Source organism: Polypterus senegalus, chromosome 5, assembly GCF_016835505.1.
Source record: "Polypterus senegalus isolate Bchr_013 chromosome 5, ASM1683550v1, whole genome shotgun sequence".
In the NCBI taxonomy this organism is placed as follows: domain Eukaryota; kingdom Metazoa; phylum Chordata; class Cladistia; order Polypteriformes; family Polypteridae; genus Polypterus; species Polypterus senegalus.
The window spans coordinates 169,916,934-169,934,029 of record NC_053158.1 but is presented as its reverse complement, the minus strand read 5'-3'; the positions used below and the strand labels follow the sequence as shown (position 1 = coordinate 169,934,029).

Genomic DNA, 17,096 nt, shown 5'->3' with positions numbered 1-17,096 from the left:
TTCCATCAATCACAATATGGGAAAATAACATCAGTTTGGCAACCAGCATTAAAGAACTTGCAGCTCCGTCAAAGATTAAATGGTACACTTCAGACATTGGAGCTGTTGAAGTATCTCAGAGTCTTGTTCAAGAGTGAGGAAAGAATGGAGCGTGAGATTGACAGATGGATCGGTGCGGCGTCCACAGTGATGCGGGCTATGCATTGGTCTGTCGTGGTGAAAAAGGAGCCGAGCTGTAAGGCAAAGCTCTCAGTTTACCAGTCGATCTATGTTCCTGCCCTCACCTATAGTCATGAGCTGTGGGTAGTGACTGAAAGAACGAGGTCGCGAGTACAAGCGGCTGAAATGAGTTTCCTCTGCAGGGTGTCTGGGCTTTCCCTTAAAGATAGGGTGAGAAGCTCAGTCATCCAGGAGGGGCTCAGAGTAGAGCCGCTGCTCCTCCGCATTGAGAGGAGTCAGATGAGGTGGCTCGAGCATCTGATCAGGATGCCTCCTGGACGCCTCCCTGGTGAGGTGTTCCAGGCACATCTAACCGGGAGGAGGCCCCAGGGAAGACCCAGGACACACTGGAGGGACTATGTCTCTTGGCTGGCCTGAGAACGCATTGGGTTTCCCCCGGAAGAACTAGAAGATGTGGCAGGGGAGAGGGAAGTCTGGGTATCTCTGCTAAAGCTGCTGCCCCCGCGACCCGATCTCGGATAAGTGGAAGAGGATGGATGGATGGACTTCAAACATTGACTTTCTTGAAGCCTGTCATGTCAAAGATATGAAAGGTGGTAGTCTCTTGTAGTTATTTTCTTCCCCAGAACAAGTATTGTTTTTATTCAAATTTCAAGTTATTTGTGAAAGACAAAAAAGGAAGAATTATATCATGATTTGATGAAAACTGTTAATACTCCACCCAGACTCAAGAGTATTATTTTTTTAATGTAAAATTAAATCTCCTTCATGCTGGTAATATTTTTGTTAATACCAATACTGTAACAAAACAAACCCAAACAATTACATATTTACAGTATAAGTTCCATTAGTTAAAAAAGGGCATCTAATGAATGCTAACACCATTAAACAAAAGCCAAACATCATGTGCAATTCACAGAATTTATTGTAAACTGAAAAAGTACACATTTTAACTATAACAAATTTTTACAAAACAAAATATCTACAAACAAGTGAATAAAAATACATTCACATATACACGTGACATGCAGAAACTGTAAGAGCTGCATTCACTAAAGATGGTTCCAGTGACCCTTAAGAGACTTTGAAATGGAAGTGTAAAATTTATTCTAAAAAGCATTTTCACATAATATACAAGAGTGAGTAAGCCAAAAAAAACAAAGAAAAAAACTTTTTGAAAACAAAAAGAGGTAGACTAAAAAATTACTTCTTGTGATGGTCTTTACCTCTGAGGAAGGAATAACAATTATGTGTCAAAAAGCAAAAGTAAAAAACAAATGACACTACTGCAACACTGAAACTTATAGTTAGCAGACAACAATTCCATATAGTATTCCAGTTAAGACTTTCGAAGATTCAAATTATAAATGTATTAAACATATGGGCATTAAATATGGCTTGCATTGAATGAATATGTTTGGTCACTAACAATTTTCTTTCAAGCAGCAATAAGGCCTTTAGCATTTTGACCAGTTTAGCAATTTGCTCATACCCACAAATCACATTTAGATCATACAGGTAACAAAAAATACAGTATATATTCTTGAGATTGGCACAAATATATATGTCATTTTACCAACCTTGTTATCTGTAATGAATATTACTGCTGGTTTTAATGAGTATGAATTGAATGGTATGTTGGTTAAAATGTGGGAACTGAAACACTGAATACATTTTTAAGGTAAACCTTGAATAGAAGGATGGATACAAAATGAATACTTAAGTTTCACTTAACAAAAACATACAAGGTTGCAAAAAAAGCATCTTCACTAAATGGCTTGTAATGTGTATAGCTTGTCTGCAGCATTAAATGTATCATACAACAAGGAAATTAGACATACGTAATTACAAAAATCAACACAAAGCAAGATTCATCTTTGAACATTTTCAGAACTCATTCATCAGACAGACAAGTTGATTTTGTTGGAAAAGTGACTTTCTTAAGTTTTTTTTCCATCCCATTACCTTACAAAGTAATACACAAAAACTAAGGATGATTTGCATTCATCAGTTTTTCCAAACTATTCACATTAGATTCAAATATAGCAACGTTTGAATGTGTATGAAACAGAAAATCATCAAACAACACAATTTAAAACACAAAAATCTATGATTATCATTTCTTCTTTATAATCTACCAAAAACTAAGAAAACATTTGGGAAGTTCTTTTTTGCATCTTTGTTGTAAAGCTAAATACCATTATTTAACCAAATCAAATGTGGATGATAACATCTGAATCAAGTGCATTTAAAAATTCAGGAATTTGCCATTGCAGTTATTGGAGGAACCTTGTAATTAGGCAAATGCAGCATGCAATTAACCAGAATAATCTCAAATGCCTTTTTTATTTCAAAAGTTCAAGGATTTATAAACCATATGTAAATGTCCCAGGGTTTTGTTTATTATAATTTAAAGGAACCCTTACTACACACATGTTCTGATTTGTTAATAACTAGTATTGCTCACAGTGAATTTGTCATTAACAAACACAATAAATCAGAGTGTCTTGGACTCGGCAAAACATTTTTTATGTTCATAAGGCATATGTGTCTGATTTTTACGTCAAATGATAATGCCTGTTATATAAGTAGCAATGACAGTTTTTACTGTAAGGAAAAACAGCAATGCACTTAATGAATATGTAATAAAAGGAGCACTGGGAGGCAGGGGGATAAAATTACATAGAACTAATGTATGACTGAAAAAAATGTTAGGTAGTGCCAGTGAAATGTATTAGAAAACTTTAACATTAGGAAAGAAAGTAATGAAGTATTAATGTGCATATTTACCACTGAAACATTATAAATCTTTCTAATAATAAACAATAACACACTCCTTTATACAGTGTGGTGAAAAAAAAACACCAGACTTAAAAACTGCATGATCAGGCATGACCATATTTGGGGGGAAGGGGGGGTGCAATGTTGGGAAGACACCTCACGATCCACTTCTTAACAATCTGATAACAAATATGAGCAATAATACCTCAACTATAGTAGATATAGGCATCATCCTACAGCATTAATACAGTAATAAAAAAATAATATGAAGATAAATTTGCTTAATTAAAATTTGTGGCATGGCATTTCATATTTTTAACCAATACAATTACTTAAAATAATATTTTTCTTTAATATACATATATAAATATAACATATATGCACACATATTCTTATATATTAATTCAGTAACTGTTGGTTCTAGAATATACCTGCCACAATACTGAAAAAAACCACTGAATCACTATTTTCCAAAGGTAATAAAATCAGGTTTTGCAATTTAACTGTTACAATATTAACTATATACGCATAAAGGCACAAAAGGGAGTCTACTACACCTATCACAAACATGTCCTAATTATTTACTGGCATAGACTTCTTCACCAGTTCACTGTACTGTCCCTCAGCACCTAATTATAAAACGTTTTATGGGCGAATGACACTCGGGATAGTAACAAACCTACTTCTCATTTACTAAAACCACTTAAGCCTACATTTACACAAAGATAGATGTTGGCTGTCCATTTTACATTTTTTGTTTATTTCAAATAAACATTACTTTAAATCATTTATGAAAAAAACTAAGGATAACTATCCATTCCACTTTCAGGTCTCTTTATCATATCCTGCATTAAAGACACAAAAAAATGAATGCATGATGCCCAAAGAAAATGTTTTTTCTTAATTTAATACAATTGTGAGGCATTGCCAGTTTTGAATATTTGTACACCTATGCAACAGTAAAGAAAGGTCAGCCATCCCAGCCTTCTGTTCAGTGAGTAATCAACTCAGAAAAACCTGTTACAATTACTTTTTATTATACTGATGAAGGCATTGATATTTAGTTTTGTTTTTTGTTTCTTTTTTATGTAAAGCCTGATGCACGGCATAATGTTTACTTGTCCCTCCAAGAAAATAATTCAATTGTAAATTATAATGAATGACTATGCACATTATTATGTTTCTGAGGAATAATGAATGTGTATTTCATGGAGGTGGTAAAATGGAAGAATGAAAATTGAATATAAAAAAAAAAATTCCTGAGATATAGTATTCATATGCATCTTATACCACTTTTTCAATAGCTCTCCTCAAGATACAATCCTACATTGTGTTCCCCCTATGATACATTGCACAATAAGAGACACAATTGATGAAATGTGATAAGGTTGCATAATTTTAAAAACTATTACCATGTAAAACAGTAAAAAATATTATGCTTTATGCTGTCTTTCTTTAAGATTTCAACAAATGCAGAAACAGAAAGAAAATCTTGGAATGCCATGATGATTAAATGTTCTTGTCTCCCATTGGCGTAATTTTGATTATTCATTTGTCTTGCGCTCACAGTGATTTCTGGTGTCCATTTGCAGAATGCTTGGCTATCTCTGGATCCCTAGTACTGGTGCTGTTGGGCAGGTGCAATTTATTAAGACCTTGACAAAAGCAATCAAAACATAAATATTACTTAGTAAAGGATTCTAACATTCACTAGAATTATTAATAAAACAAAAAAAAAAAACACATAACCAAACCAGGAAGGTACTCTTGAATGTTTCTTGTTTTGAATCCCAGAATCCTAGCATGCACACTCAGTAACAGACTTCAACTCTGTACCAGGTCACATATGAAAGTATTACAAAATGCTGTAAAAACAGGTTCAACATGCAACAATCTATTTATGTATCTATAAGAGACAGGCTTGTTGTGAACAATAATAATTTAAATTTTTAAAACATTACAACCAATAGTATTTCTTACAAACAAGCTCAGGAGACTATTTATAACAACATTTACGAGGTGTGGCAGAAAAGTAATGAGACTGGCAACACTGCAAGCGATCTGGCAACGCTGCGCTGTTGTCCTTGATAGAGCACGTGTATCAGTACCCTCCCAAAGCTCAGTGCGAGTTTCAACTCCTTCCGTTAACTACGTGATTTTTGTGATTGCTATTAGCGAAGTTGTGTTTTTGGTTGTGCGTCACGCAAAATGGAACAGCGGAATTTGGAGCAACGTTGTGCCATTAAATTTTGTGTTGAGCTTGGAGAATCGGCAAGTGTGACGTTTGAAAAGTTAAAACAGGCCTATGGGGAACATTCTTTATCCCGAGCTCAAGTTTTTCACTGGCACAAATCATTTTTGGAAGGCAGAAAACACGTTGAAGATTAACACCGTTCAGGGAGGCCTTCAACTTCGAAAACCAATGAAAACATCGAACGTGTGAACACTCTTGTGAGATCAGACCGTCGTTTAACATTAAGAATGTTGAGTGAACAATTAAATTTGAACAGATTTACCGTTCATCAAATTTTGACTGAACATTTGCACATGCGAAAGGTCTGTGCCAAAATGGTGCCGAAAAACCTCACAATTGAGCAGAAGGACAATCGAAAAAACAAGTGTCTTGATCTTCTTGACAGAATCGCTAATAAGCAAGATTTCTTTAGTCGTGTGATCACAGGTGATGAATCATGGATTTTTGAATACTCATACGATCTTGAAACCAAGACGCAAAGTCAGGAGCGGCACACTGCAAACTCTCCTTGACCAAAGAAAGCTCGAATGAGCAAATCGAAGATCAAATCAATGCTGATTTGTTTTTATGAGAAAAGGGGAATCGTCCACAAAGAATTTGTTCCTCCAGGACAAACTGTCAACCAAGTTTTTTATAAAGACATCCTTGAAAGGCTCAGAAAAAGGGTCACTCGCGTGAGACCAGACATTGCAGACAAATGGATGCTCCATCATGACAACGCCCCATGTCACACTGCCCTCTCCATAACAAAATTTTTGAACTCAAAAGGCATTCCTGTGGTTCCCCAGCCCCCTTATTCACCTGCCCTCAGTCCGTGTGACTTTTTCCTAAACTGAAAAATGTCCTCAAAGGACGTCATTTCGGGACTTTAGAAAACATCCAAAAGAGTGTAACGGACATGCTGAAGACCATACCGGTTGAAGACTTCCAGCGCTGCTACCAACAGTGGGAACAACGTCTCCATCGGTGTGTAGCTGCCCAATGGAACTACTTTGAAGGGGATAACATTGATGTTTGAAAAAAATAAAAACTTTGGTAAATAAAAAATCAGTCTCATTACTTTTCTGCCAAACCTTGTATTTCTAAAGCAAATTTTAAATCAAAAATGTTGCTCAAGATACTTTATAAGATGTTAAAGAAAATAAAACTGAAAGTAAAAAAAATAAATAACACAAATATTAAATACAAATAAATTAATATGAATTTACAATAAATAATAGACAAATAGCAGATAAAGAAAATAACTTAACTATAATTAAATTACCATAATGTGAAGTTAATTATAATTAAATTGCTATAATGCAAAGTATGATGTTACAGTCAGATATTCAATAATAAAAAAAAGCGATAATTGTTTAAAAACACAAATTCTTCATCAGGAATTCTTATGCACCCTCCTGACATAATAAACTGAATGAAAGAGTAAAGAACTTCTGTTACCTAATGCTTTCAGAAGATCCTCTCGCACAGGTGAGGTGAACTTTCTGACTAGACACAGAGTGGTTACAACTGCAAACAATAAATTGTATGATAATACAATGTAGAAATTGCCCAACCAGTTGAATCTTCCAAAGTCTCCCAGCAGATCAAATCTTGTAATACCTAATGCAACAACAAATTAGACCAAAAAAGCATTTTTTTTTTTAGAAATAAAAACTGTTAGCTGTTAACTAATTGAAAATATATTTTATTTCCTTAAAATTTCACTAATAAAAACATACACTTTGCATTTTATCTTTAATTTTAGCCATGTAAATGCCCCCCAGTACAAAATGACTAATGATGTATTTCAATCTGCCAAAAACTATAAGAACTTAGAAATCAATGGCTTTAAAGGACATGATTGTTACCACAGTATTTTAAAAATAGATCTATTATTATTAATAATTATTATTATTACATGTCACTTAAACTAAACAAATTTAAATTGTGTGATTCACAAATCATATACTGTACTTAGGAAAACAAACAAGTAGAATATAAATAATTTTTGTGGCCTACCAGTAACTGCAGTCTAATCTAAGTAATAGGCTGAAACAACGTGTTCAAATCTTAAGATAACACTTTAGTTCTTAGATTATGGTACTCTCTAAAACTCTAGAAAGAGAAAAAAGTTTACCATGTAAGAACATTCTGATGAAGAACAATTTGAATCTTACATATTTACCAGGGGAATAAAAGGCAATTTAAATTTAGCTGACCTATAGTTAATAATCTGATGAGGTAAATAAATCAAGAACATTTTCAATATGTAAGGAAATCAGAAGATGTTACTCTTTCCTTCTTCTCCTCACTTAAACATGATGTCCTTTGGGGACAGCTGATTCTCTTTGGTAACTAATTATCTTTTCTCTATATGTGTTACCGTTAAGAGATGTAATTCAGAAACAATATATTAACTTTCTTTCATATCTTGTTTACATCAGTTATTAAAAAAACTTCAATGGCTTATAATTAGTTTAGAATTGAATTTTGTTATCCTCACATATAAAGTTGCAAATAGTTTATTCTCCCCTAACCTTATGGAAATTACTGATGCCTATACTTTAGGATGCACACTGCAACTAGAACATGCAAGTCTAGAAAATAAATAAGCTTCATCGATCTTAAATCAAGATTTAGGGCTCATAATTTATTAGAACCTATTGCAGCTGCTCAGGCTGTTCACACTGTTCCTTTAAACTAATAGCAGTACAATAATTGCTTTGACTGGTTATTGCTACATCTGTGGAGGGGAAGAATAAACAACCTGTACAAACTTATATATACAGGTAAAAGTCCATTACAATGAACTGCCAGGGACCTAAAAAATATTTCGTTATAATGAGATTCTGTATTTGTCACTATAGTGCTTTCTTTAACTTGCGTCCAGCTGTTTGCAATCATTTCAATGGCTTCTTTCGCGTTAATTTTAATCTTCTCCTGTCTACATGTTATGTTGACAAGAATTTTTCTCAGCATTTCCTTGCGATAATACACATTTCAGGGTGCGAATGATGCCCAAACCCAATGGCTGAAGCACTGCTGTGCAATTTGGTGGAAGGAATTCAACACAAACATTATCTAAATGTGGAAGAATGCTGTGGGCAGCACAGTTATCTGTCAGAAGCTGAATCATCCTTTTCTTCTCTTCATACTGTGAGGTTTCTGAACTCTTTTGGGATCCCCCCACCCAACAGATGTGTGGGGGGGATGCGACAAAGTCTAAGTAGGATAGACTGGGATAAGCTTTTAAATGTGGAGACAGTCGAGGAGCAGTGGAACAGGTTTAAAAATGTTTTACATGTAATGCAGGACAGATACATACCTAAATTTGGAATTAATAGGAAACTAAAAAAAACTCCACAATGGATTAATAAAGATTTAAAAAAAGAAGTTGCAAAGGAAAAAACTGCTGTATAAGGCATATGAGACTAATGACTGCAAAGAGAATGGCGTATGAGAACATGAGGGCAACCATTAAGAAGGATATCAGAGAGGCTAAAAGACAGTTGGAGAGGAATATAGCAGATAAGGCGAAAGAAAACCCCAAGAGATTCTTTCAGTATTTTAGTAGTAAAAGAACAGTTAAGGAAGAGGTCAAGTTCATCAGGAATAGTAAAGGGGAATTAAAAGATACAGACAATGAAATAGCAGATGCCCTAAACTTACATTTTTCTGAGGTGTTTACAAGTGAGCAAGTGGATAACCTCCCAGAGGTAAACACGACTACTAAGGGGGTACTGAGGGATTTGGAAATTGTAGAGGGAGAAGTGCTGCTCAGATTAAATAAGATGAAATCAAACAAATCACCAGGCCCAGATAATATTTATCCTCGTGTTCTTAAGGAGACTAGTGAGTACATATATAAACCACAACCACAAGTCACTGTGCACTGGAGAGATTCCAAAGGACTGGAAAATGGCAAATATCATCCCATTATATAAAAGGGTGACAGGGCAGATCCAAGCAACTATAGGCCAGTAAGCAACATGCATCACAGGAAAATTAATGGAAGGAATTATTAAGGATAAGATTGAGCAACACATGGCAAGGACAGGAGTTATTCTGAACAGTCAGCATGGGTTCAGAAGAGGGAGGTCATGTTTTACTAACATGTTGGAATTCTATGAGGTTGCAACAAAAGCATACGATCAAAGTGGAGCTTATGATATTATTTATCTGGACTTTCAGAAAGCATTTGATAAGGTGCCACATGAGAGGTTGGGCATCAAGTTAAAAGAAGTGGGAGTTCAGGGTGATGTTTTTAGATGGGTGCAGAATTGGCTCAGACACAGGAAGCAGAGGGTGATGGTGCGAGGAACCTCTTCAGAACTGGCCGATGTTAAGAGTGGTGTTCCACAGGGGTCAGTGCTAGGGCCATTGCTATTTTTAATATATATAAATGATTTAGATAGGAATATTAGTAACAAGCTGGTTAAGTTTGCAGATGATACCAAGATAGGTGGATTAGCAGATAATTTGGAATCCGTTATATCATTACAGAAGGACTTGGATAGCATACAGGCTTGGGCAGATTTGTGGCAGATGAAATTTAATGTCAGTAAATGTAAAGTATTACACATAGGAAGTAAAAATATTAGGTTTGAATACACAATGGGCGGTCGGAAAATCGAGAGTACACCTTATGAGAAGGATTTAGGAGTCATAGTGGACTCAAAGCTATCAACTTCCCAACAGTGTTCAGAAGCCATTAAGAAGGCTAACAGAATGTTAGGTTATATAGCATGATCTGTGGAGTACAAGTCCAAGGAGGTTATGCTCAACCTTTATAATGCACTGGTGAGGCCTCATCTTGAGTACTGTGTGCAGTTTTGGTCTCCAGGCTACAAAAGGACATAGCAGCACTAGAAAAGGTCCAGAGAAGAGCGACTAGGCTGATTCCAGGTCTACAGGGGTTGAATTATGAGGAAAGATTAAAAGAGCTGAGCCTTTACAGTTTAAGCAAAAGAAGATTAAGAGGTGACATGATTGAGGTGTTTAAAATTATGAAGGGAATTAGTACAGTGGATCGAGACTTGTATTTTAAAATGAGTTCATCAAGAACACGGGGACACAGTTGGAAACTTGTTAAGGGTAAATTTCGCACAAACATTTGGAAGTTTTTCTTTACACAAAGAACGATTGACACTTGGAATGAGCTACCAAGTAGTGTGGTAGACAGTAAGACGTTAGGGACTTTCAAAACTCAACTTGATGTTTTCTTGGAGGAAACAAGTGGATAGGACTGGCGAGCTTTGTTGGGCTGAATGGCCTGTTCTCGTCTAGATTGTTCTAATGTTCTAACAGGAATGCCACGCTGAAGTGTGTCCCGAAGCATGATTGCTTTATTCAGCTTGAAACAGGAACAGCACAGTTATTTATTGTAGTGTGATCTGCTACTCTCCTATAAACAGACACAGCAGTCAAAAAGGACCATTGTGACCATTTTAGTGGCCAAGTAACCCTGTTCCCTGCATTTACATTGTTCCTTGCATCACCCATCAAGATCATTTCTGTTTGCTTCAGTGCCGAGCCACAGCAGATCTGTGAGCTACTCTATCTGTTGCCCCGCAACAGATAAACAGTCTTCCACAGATGCGGTGATCGCACTTTGGTGTGTTTTCCACTTGGGGGAGGTCCCAAGAGAGTTTAGAAACCTTTTTTTAAAAACATTTTATTGAATGAGTGCCGCATTTATAGGAATGTTTCTTGAACGAGCATCACTGAACCACATAAAAACTGCTTTTTCTGCATCTTCAAATGCAGCAGTTCGCATACATTTGCAACCCAAGATTTTTCATATTTTTTTGCTTGGTCTTTCAAGAAAGTTGACAGTGTCAATGGCGAAATTCCGAAGTCACTGGCAACGTCTTTTTTCTTTTTGCCGAAATTGAGAGCTGCAAAAATTTTAAGTTTTTTTTTTTTCTCTAATATGAAGTGTTATCATTTTTTCGTGTCTGCAGTTTCCATAGGAGGGTGACAATGAGTTAAATTCCAATAGATGTTTTTCAAATGTTGACGAGCAATAAGCAAAAGGTATCACTGAAAACCACCGAAAACAAAAACAGCAAAAAAAAAACAAAAAAACAGTACGAGGAAAGTTTGAAGAATTTTTTTTTTTTTTTTACAGTGTTTCTGTTTGGGGATCACTGTGCACAACTAAGCAGCGACCACAGAACTAACTGCAGTGTGGATGAAACAGGAAGCACCAGGACTCTAAAAGACTTGGACCTTCATCTTTTTGCAAAGATATCGGCAGCGCCACACTCCCCTTTCCGGCAACCTCATGATCCCCCATGCTCTCCCAATTCATCTACTGACTTCATAAGAAGAGTTAATAGAGATATGAATGTCACTACCGAGGTAAGTAAACTTATCAACGCAGTTGACACTCTCTCCGCAAACAGACACAATGCTGATAGCTATGACCAAAAGGTCATTAAAGTCCTGAATGTCTGTTCAAATTTCACACAAATGTTACAAACCATACAGTGAACATTAGATACATGCAATGAATACCTTAGTAGAGAGGCTAAACCTACTGTTCTACCTTAGGGTATTGAGATTTCAGCTGATTTTATTTTTTTAAATACTGACTGAATTGGAAATAAAAAAAATGCTAAAGAAGTTAAATTACATCTTATTGTTAACAATTTTTTATGCCCTCACAAAATGCATTTTTAGAAAATGTATATGCAGTTTCAATTTTACATGAAATACAAATTTTCATTCACAAACGTTAAAGTATTGTTATGTTGTACATCATCGATCAATTATAATAAACATATATCTGTATAATAGAAAAGATTTCTTTGTATATAAAACTATTATTTGTGAAGAATGACTCCAAGCAAAGAATAAGATCAAACTGTGATGACATATCATATGCATTATAAATACTTTTTATTCTTCCATTACTTCATCAGATTTCTTGGTCCCTACCTTCCCTATTTCGTTTGTAACACATTGTCTTTTTACACCAGAATTTACTTGTAAAAAACAATTAAATCATTATGATGTTTTATGCTATATTTCAATCAAAATTGACTAACCATAATCATGTCTCAATTGCTTACATTTCTTGCAAAATTCCTGAAGAAGTGCTGGTTAAGTTAATTTGGTATGATTGTGGATACATTGTATTTGTGTGTGGGTATGAGGATGGATTTGTGTCCTGTCTAGGACTACTTTTTGCTTTGCAATCAGTGCTTCAGGAACAGTCTATTGGTCTCATGACCCTGAATTGGATTATGCATGTTTTAAAACATTATGTTAATTAAAAAAACATACACTTATCCATGCATCCAGAAAGTTCACATTTTCAAACACTGTTTAGCACTGAAATTTTCTTTAAAGCATACAGTGGGTACGGAAAGTATTCAGACCCCCTTCAATTTTTCACTCTTTGTTATATTGCAGCCATTTGCTAAAATCATTTAAATTAATTTTTTCCTCATTAATGTACACACAGCACCCCATATTTACAGACAAAAAAGAATTTTGAAATTGTTGCAGATTTATTAAAAAAGAAAAACTGAAATATCACATGGTCCTAAGTATTCAGACCCTTTGCTGTGACACTCATATATTTAACTCAGGTGCTTTCCATTTCTTCTGATCATCCTTGAGATCACCTTCATTTGAGTCCAGCTGTGTTTGATTATACTGATTGGACCTGATTAGGAAAGCCAAACACCTGTCTATATAAGACCTTACAGCTCACAATGCATGTCAGAGCAAATGAGAATCATGAGGTCAAAGGAACTGCCTGAAGAGCTCAGAGACAGAATTGTGGCAAGGCACAGATCTGGCCAAGGTTACAAAAAAATTCTGCTGCACTTAAGGTTCCCAAGAGCACAGTGGCCTCCATAATCCTTAAATGGAAGACGTTTGGGACGACCAGAACCCTTCCTAGAGCTGGCCGTCCAGCCATGCTGAGCTACCGGGGGAGAAGACCCTTGGTGAGAGAGGTAAAGAAGAACCCAAAGATCACTTTGGCTGAGCTCCAGAGATGCAGTCAGGAGATGGGAGAAAGTTGTAGAAAGTCAACCATCACTGCAGCCCTCCACCAGGCTTTATGGCAGAGTGGCCTGTCGGAAGCCTCTCCTCAGTGCAAGACACATGGCAGCCCGCATGGAGTTTGCTAAAAGACACCTGAAGGACTCTGAGATGGTGAGAAATAAGATTCTCTGGTCGGATGAGACCAAGATCAAACTTTTTGGCCTAAATTCTAAGCGGTATGTGTGGAGATAACCAGGCACTGCTAATCACTTGTCCAATAGAGTCCCCACAGTGAAGCATGGCGGTGGCAGCATCATGCTGTGGGGGTGTTTTTCAGCTGCAGGGACAGGACAACTGGTTGCAATCGAGGGAAAGATGAATGCGACCAAGTACAGGGATATCCTGGACAAAAACAGTCTCCAGAGTGCTAAGAACCTCAGACTGGGCCGAAGGTTTACCTTCCAACAAGACAATGACCCTAAGCACACAGCTAAAATAACAAAGGAGTGGCTTCACAACAACTCTGTGACTGTTCTTGAATGGCCCAGCCAGAGCCCTGACTTAAACCCAATTGAGCACCTCTGGAGAGACCTAAAAATGACTGTCCACCAACGTTTACCATCCAACCTGACAAAACTGGAGAGGATCTACAAGGAGGAATGGCAGAGGATCCCCAAATCCAGGTGTGAAAAACTTGTTGCATCTTTCCCTAGAAGACTCATGGCTGTATTAGCTCAAAAGGGTGCTTCTACTAAATACTGAGCAAAGGGTCTGAATACGTAGGACCATGTGATATTTCAGTTTTTCTTTTTTAATAAATCTGCAACAATTTCAAAAATTCTTTTTTTTGTCTGTCAATATGGGGTGCTGTGTGTACATTAATAAGGAACAAAATTAATTTAAATTATTTTAGCAAATGGCTGCAATATAACAAAGAGTGAAAAATTGAAGGGGGTCTGAATACTTTCCGTACCCACTGTAGTAATGAAATTGTCCAGTAGAGTTATTTTGTTTAAACTCACCCAAAGTCCGTGACATAACTGGCAACGCAGAACTGAGAACAAGTATTGAGACACAACACCCAATAATCTGTTAAAGAAAGATAGAAATGAGCTGTCAGTTATCACATTTTTCGTCAGTAATAAGAATCTTTTCAAGTACTCATCTTATACATTAACTGTAGACAGCATGACCTCTAGAATGAATTTTGAGTTATTGACTGAAAAATCATCAATTAAACACAAATCTAGTAACTTCTTCCATAAGATATGTGTTAAATATATAAATTACCCTAGAATAAATTACAGCCTGCATATAATAATGGATTTGGTGTGTAAAACTGCAACACTTGAAAAAGGGAAATACACATTTTAGGCTAAATTATTAGAGCTAATCAAGACATTGAAGTTTAGATTATTATTTAAAACATGCCCAAAGCAAAGCATTATCACAAGTGAAGCTGTACTTAAAAAAATAAATAAATAAAGTGAAACGTTATTATTAGCCGTTTTAGATATTTAAACAGCATTCATATGCGAGTTGTGAGCATTTAGGAATAACTATTTAAACAACACAGCTCACTTGCTCAGGGGAATTATAAACCGAAGAGCTGGTGCGGAATCCACCAAGAAGTGTTAAAAAATAAAGAGCACAATACACATATCAAAAAAAATGTAAAGTATATACAGAATAATTTAAAATTGTTCAGCTGAGAGAATAGATGAGAAAAAGAAGTAAGAATCTCTGAACGCCATAAAAGAAAAAAGGCAATGCTGAGAACTACACCTGTAAAACTATAAAAATATTATTAAGCTGTCTTATTTCTAATATTTCATTTTTTGATAAGAAACATACTCAGCTTCAACTGATGAGAGCTAATATATATATAAATTTTATATATATATATATATATAAAATATATATACTGTAGATACATGGAACAAACTACAAGCAATGTAGCTGAAGCCAACACCTTGAAGATCTTTAAATTAGGCTAAATGCCCTGATCTGTTGCCACTATTACAACCCCAATTCCAAGAAAGTTGGGATGCTGTGTAAAATGTAAATAAAAACAGAATGAAATGATTTGCAAATCTCATAAACCAATATTTTATTCAAAATAGAACACAGAGAACATATCAAATGATGAAAGAGAGAAAACACACCATTTTAAAAAAAGAAAAAGGTTATTGTGAATTTGATGACAGCAACACATCTCAAAAAAGTTGGGACAGGGCCATGTTTACCACTGTGTAGCATCCCCTCTTCTTTTAACAACAGTCTGCAATTGTCTGTGGCTGGGAGAAGAATCTCGTCCCTTTCTTGTCTGGTATAGGATTCTAGCTGCTCAGAAGTCCTGGGTTCCTTTGTCATATTTTTTGTTTAATTATGCACCAAATGTTTTCAATTGGTGAAGGGTCTGGACTGCAGGCAGGCCAGTTCAGAACCCAGACTGTTCTGCTATGAACCATGCTATTGTTTCTGGATCATGTTCACATATGGCTTCTTCTTTCCAAAATAGAGCTTTAACCTGCATTTGTGGATGGCATGGCGAACTGTATTCATGGACAACGATTTCTGGAAGTGTTCTTCTGAGCTCATTAAATGACAGAATCATGCCCGTTTTTAATGCAGTGCTGTCACAGGGGCCCAAAGATCACAGGCAACCTATACTGATTTTTGGTCTTGCACACAGAGATTTTTCTAGATTCTTAGAATCTTTTGATATTATGTACTTTAGATGAAGAGATATTCAAAGTCTTTGTAATTTTGCATTGAGGAACATTACTCTGAAATTGTTCTACAATTTGTAGATGTAGATGTTGCAGATTGGTGAACCTTTGCCCACCTTTACTTTTGTGAGATTCTGCCTCTCTAGCATGTTCTTTTTATACCAAATCATGTTACTTTCCAGTTGCCGGTTAACCTAAGTAGGTGCAAAATGTTTCTTCAGCTGTTTCTTTTTAGTACCACTTAAATTTCCAGCTTTTCCAACTTTTTAGAGATACAGTATGTTGCTGACATCAAATTCAAAATGAGCTAATACTTTTCATGAAATAGTAAAATATCTCACTCTCAACATTTGGTATGTTTTCTATGTTCTATTGTGAACAAAATATGGGTTTATAAGATTTGCAAATCATTGCATTTTGTTTTTATTTACATATTACATGGCTTAGTAATGTTTTTGGAATTGGGATTGTACTTTGGTTTGATTAGGGGAAATGGAAATTTCTTTTGTTTAGGACATGTTTCGTAGTTTTGGATGTGCCAAAATGTTATTCTATGCTCACAGTTCACACCAAACCCCTATTTTTAATCTTATTTCTTCAAAGCATACGTGCCACATTTTAACACTAGAATTACCAGAGCCTACGAAAAAACTCGTAATTCCGTCCCACCTTAAACTGCTTCTTAAATCCCTTCACACCTCTCCGCCAGCGCCCTTTGTCTTCTAAATGTGCTGATAAAGAGAAGCCAGCTATTCCATCCCCCCACCAATTTAGAACGTGCACGAACTTCTCTCAGCTCATGCCTTGATTGAGAATCTGGGAGTGAAGTGGAGTTTTAGAGTGGAAACAATAGATCGTTGTTTGGAACACACGCATTTCATGTCTGTTCCGTTTCTACAGTAATCTGTGTCAACACATTGTTAAAACAGAAACTTTTTTTATATTCTAGTAGTAGATGACAAAATGTAGGCATAAACTATATAATGTATGAAGCCTGAAGTCCAAATAGCAAAGAAACATTTTCACAAGAATAACACAATTGCACTTTTATTCAAACATATAACTGCAGAAAGAAAAAGCCGCCTTAACATGCGACATTGACACCAGTTTAATATAACTGACTCCGTGGTTCAATAGATACAGCCCCCGCTTGGGAATCAAGGGGT

At 35.8% G+C, this 17,096-nt stretch overlaps 1 protein-coding gene across 2 annotated transcripts in view; it reads right to left on the bottom strand.

The window, feature by feature from the left end:
- Positions 1-1,082: 1,082 nt before the first annotated feature.
- Positions 1,083-17,096, bottom strand: part of lmbr1 (limb development membrane protein 1) — a 167,836-nt gene continuing 151,822 nt past the window's right edge. For both annotated transcript variants that reach the window (XM_039753618.1, XM_039753619.1), the window contains 3 exons: positions 14,221-14,287; positions 6,656-6,817; positions 1,083-4,616 (listed from right to left, as the gene is read on the bottom strand). In XM_039753618.1, coding sequence (XP_039609552.1) covers positions 4,525-4,616; positions 6,656-6,817; positions 14,221-14,287 — 321 coding nt within the window. In that variant the 3' untranslated portion in view covers positions 1,083-4,524. The remainder of the gene's footprint in view (positions 4,617-6,655; positions 6,818-14,220; positions 14,288-17,096) is intronic.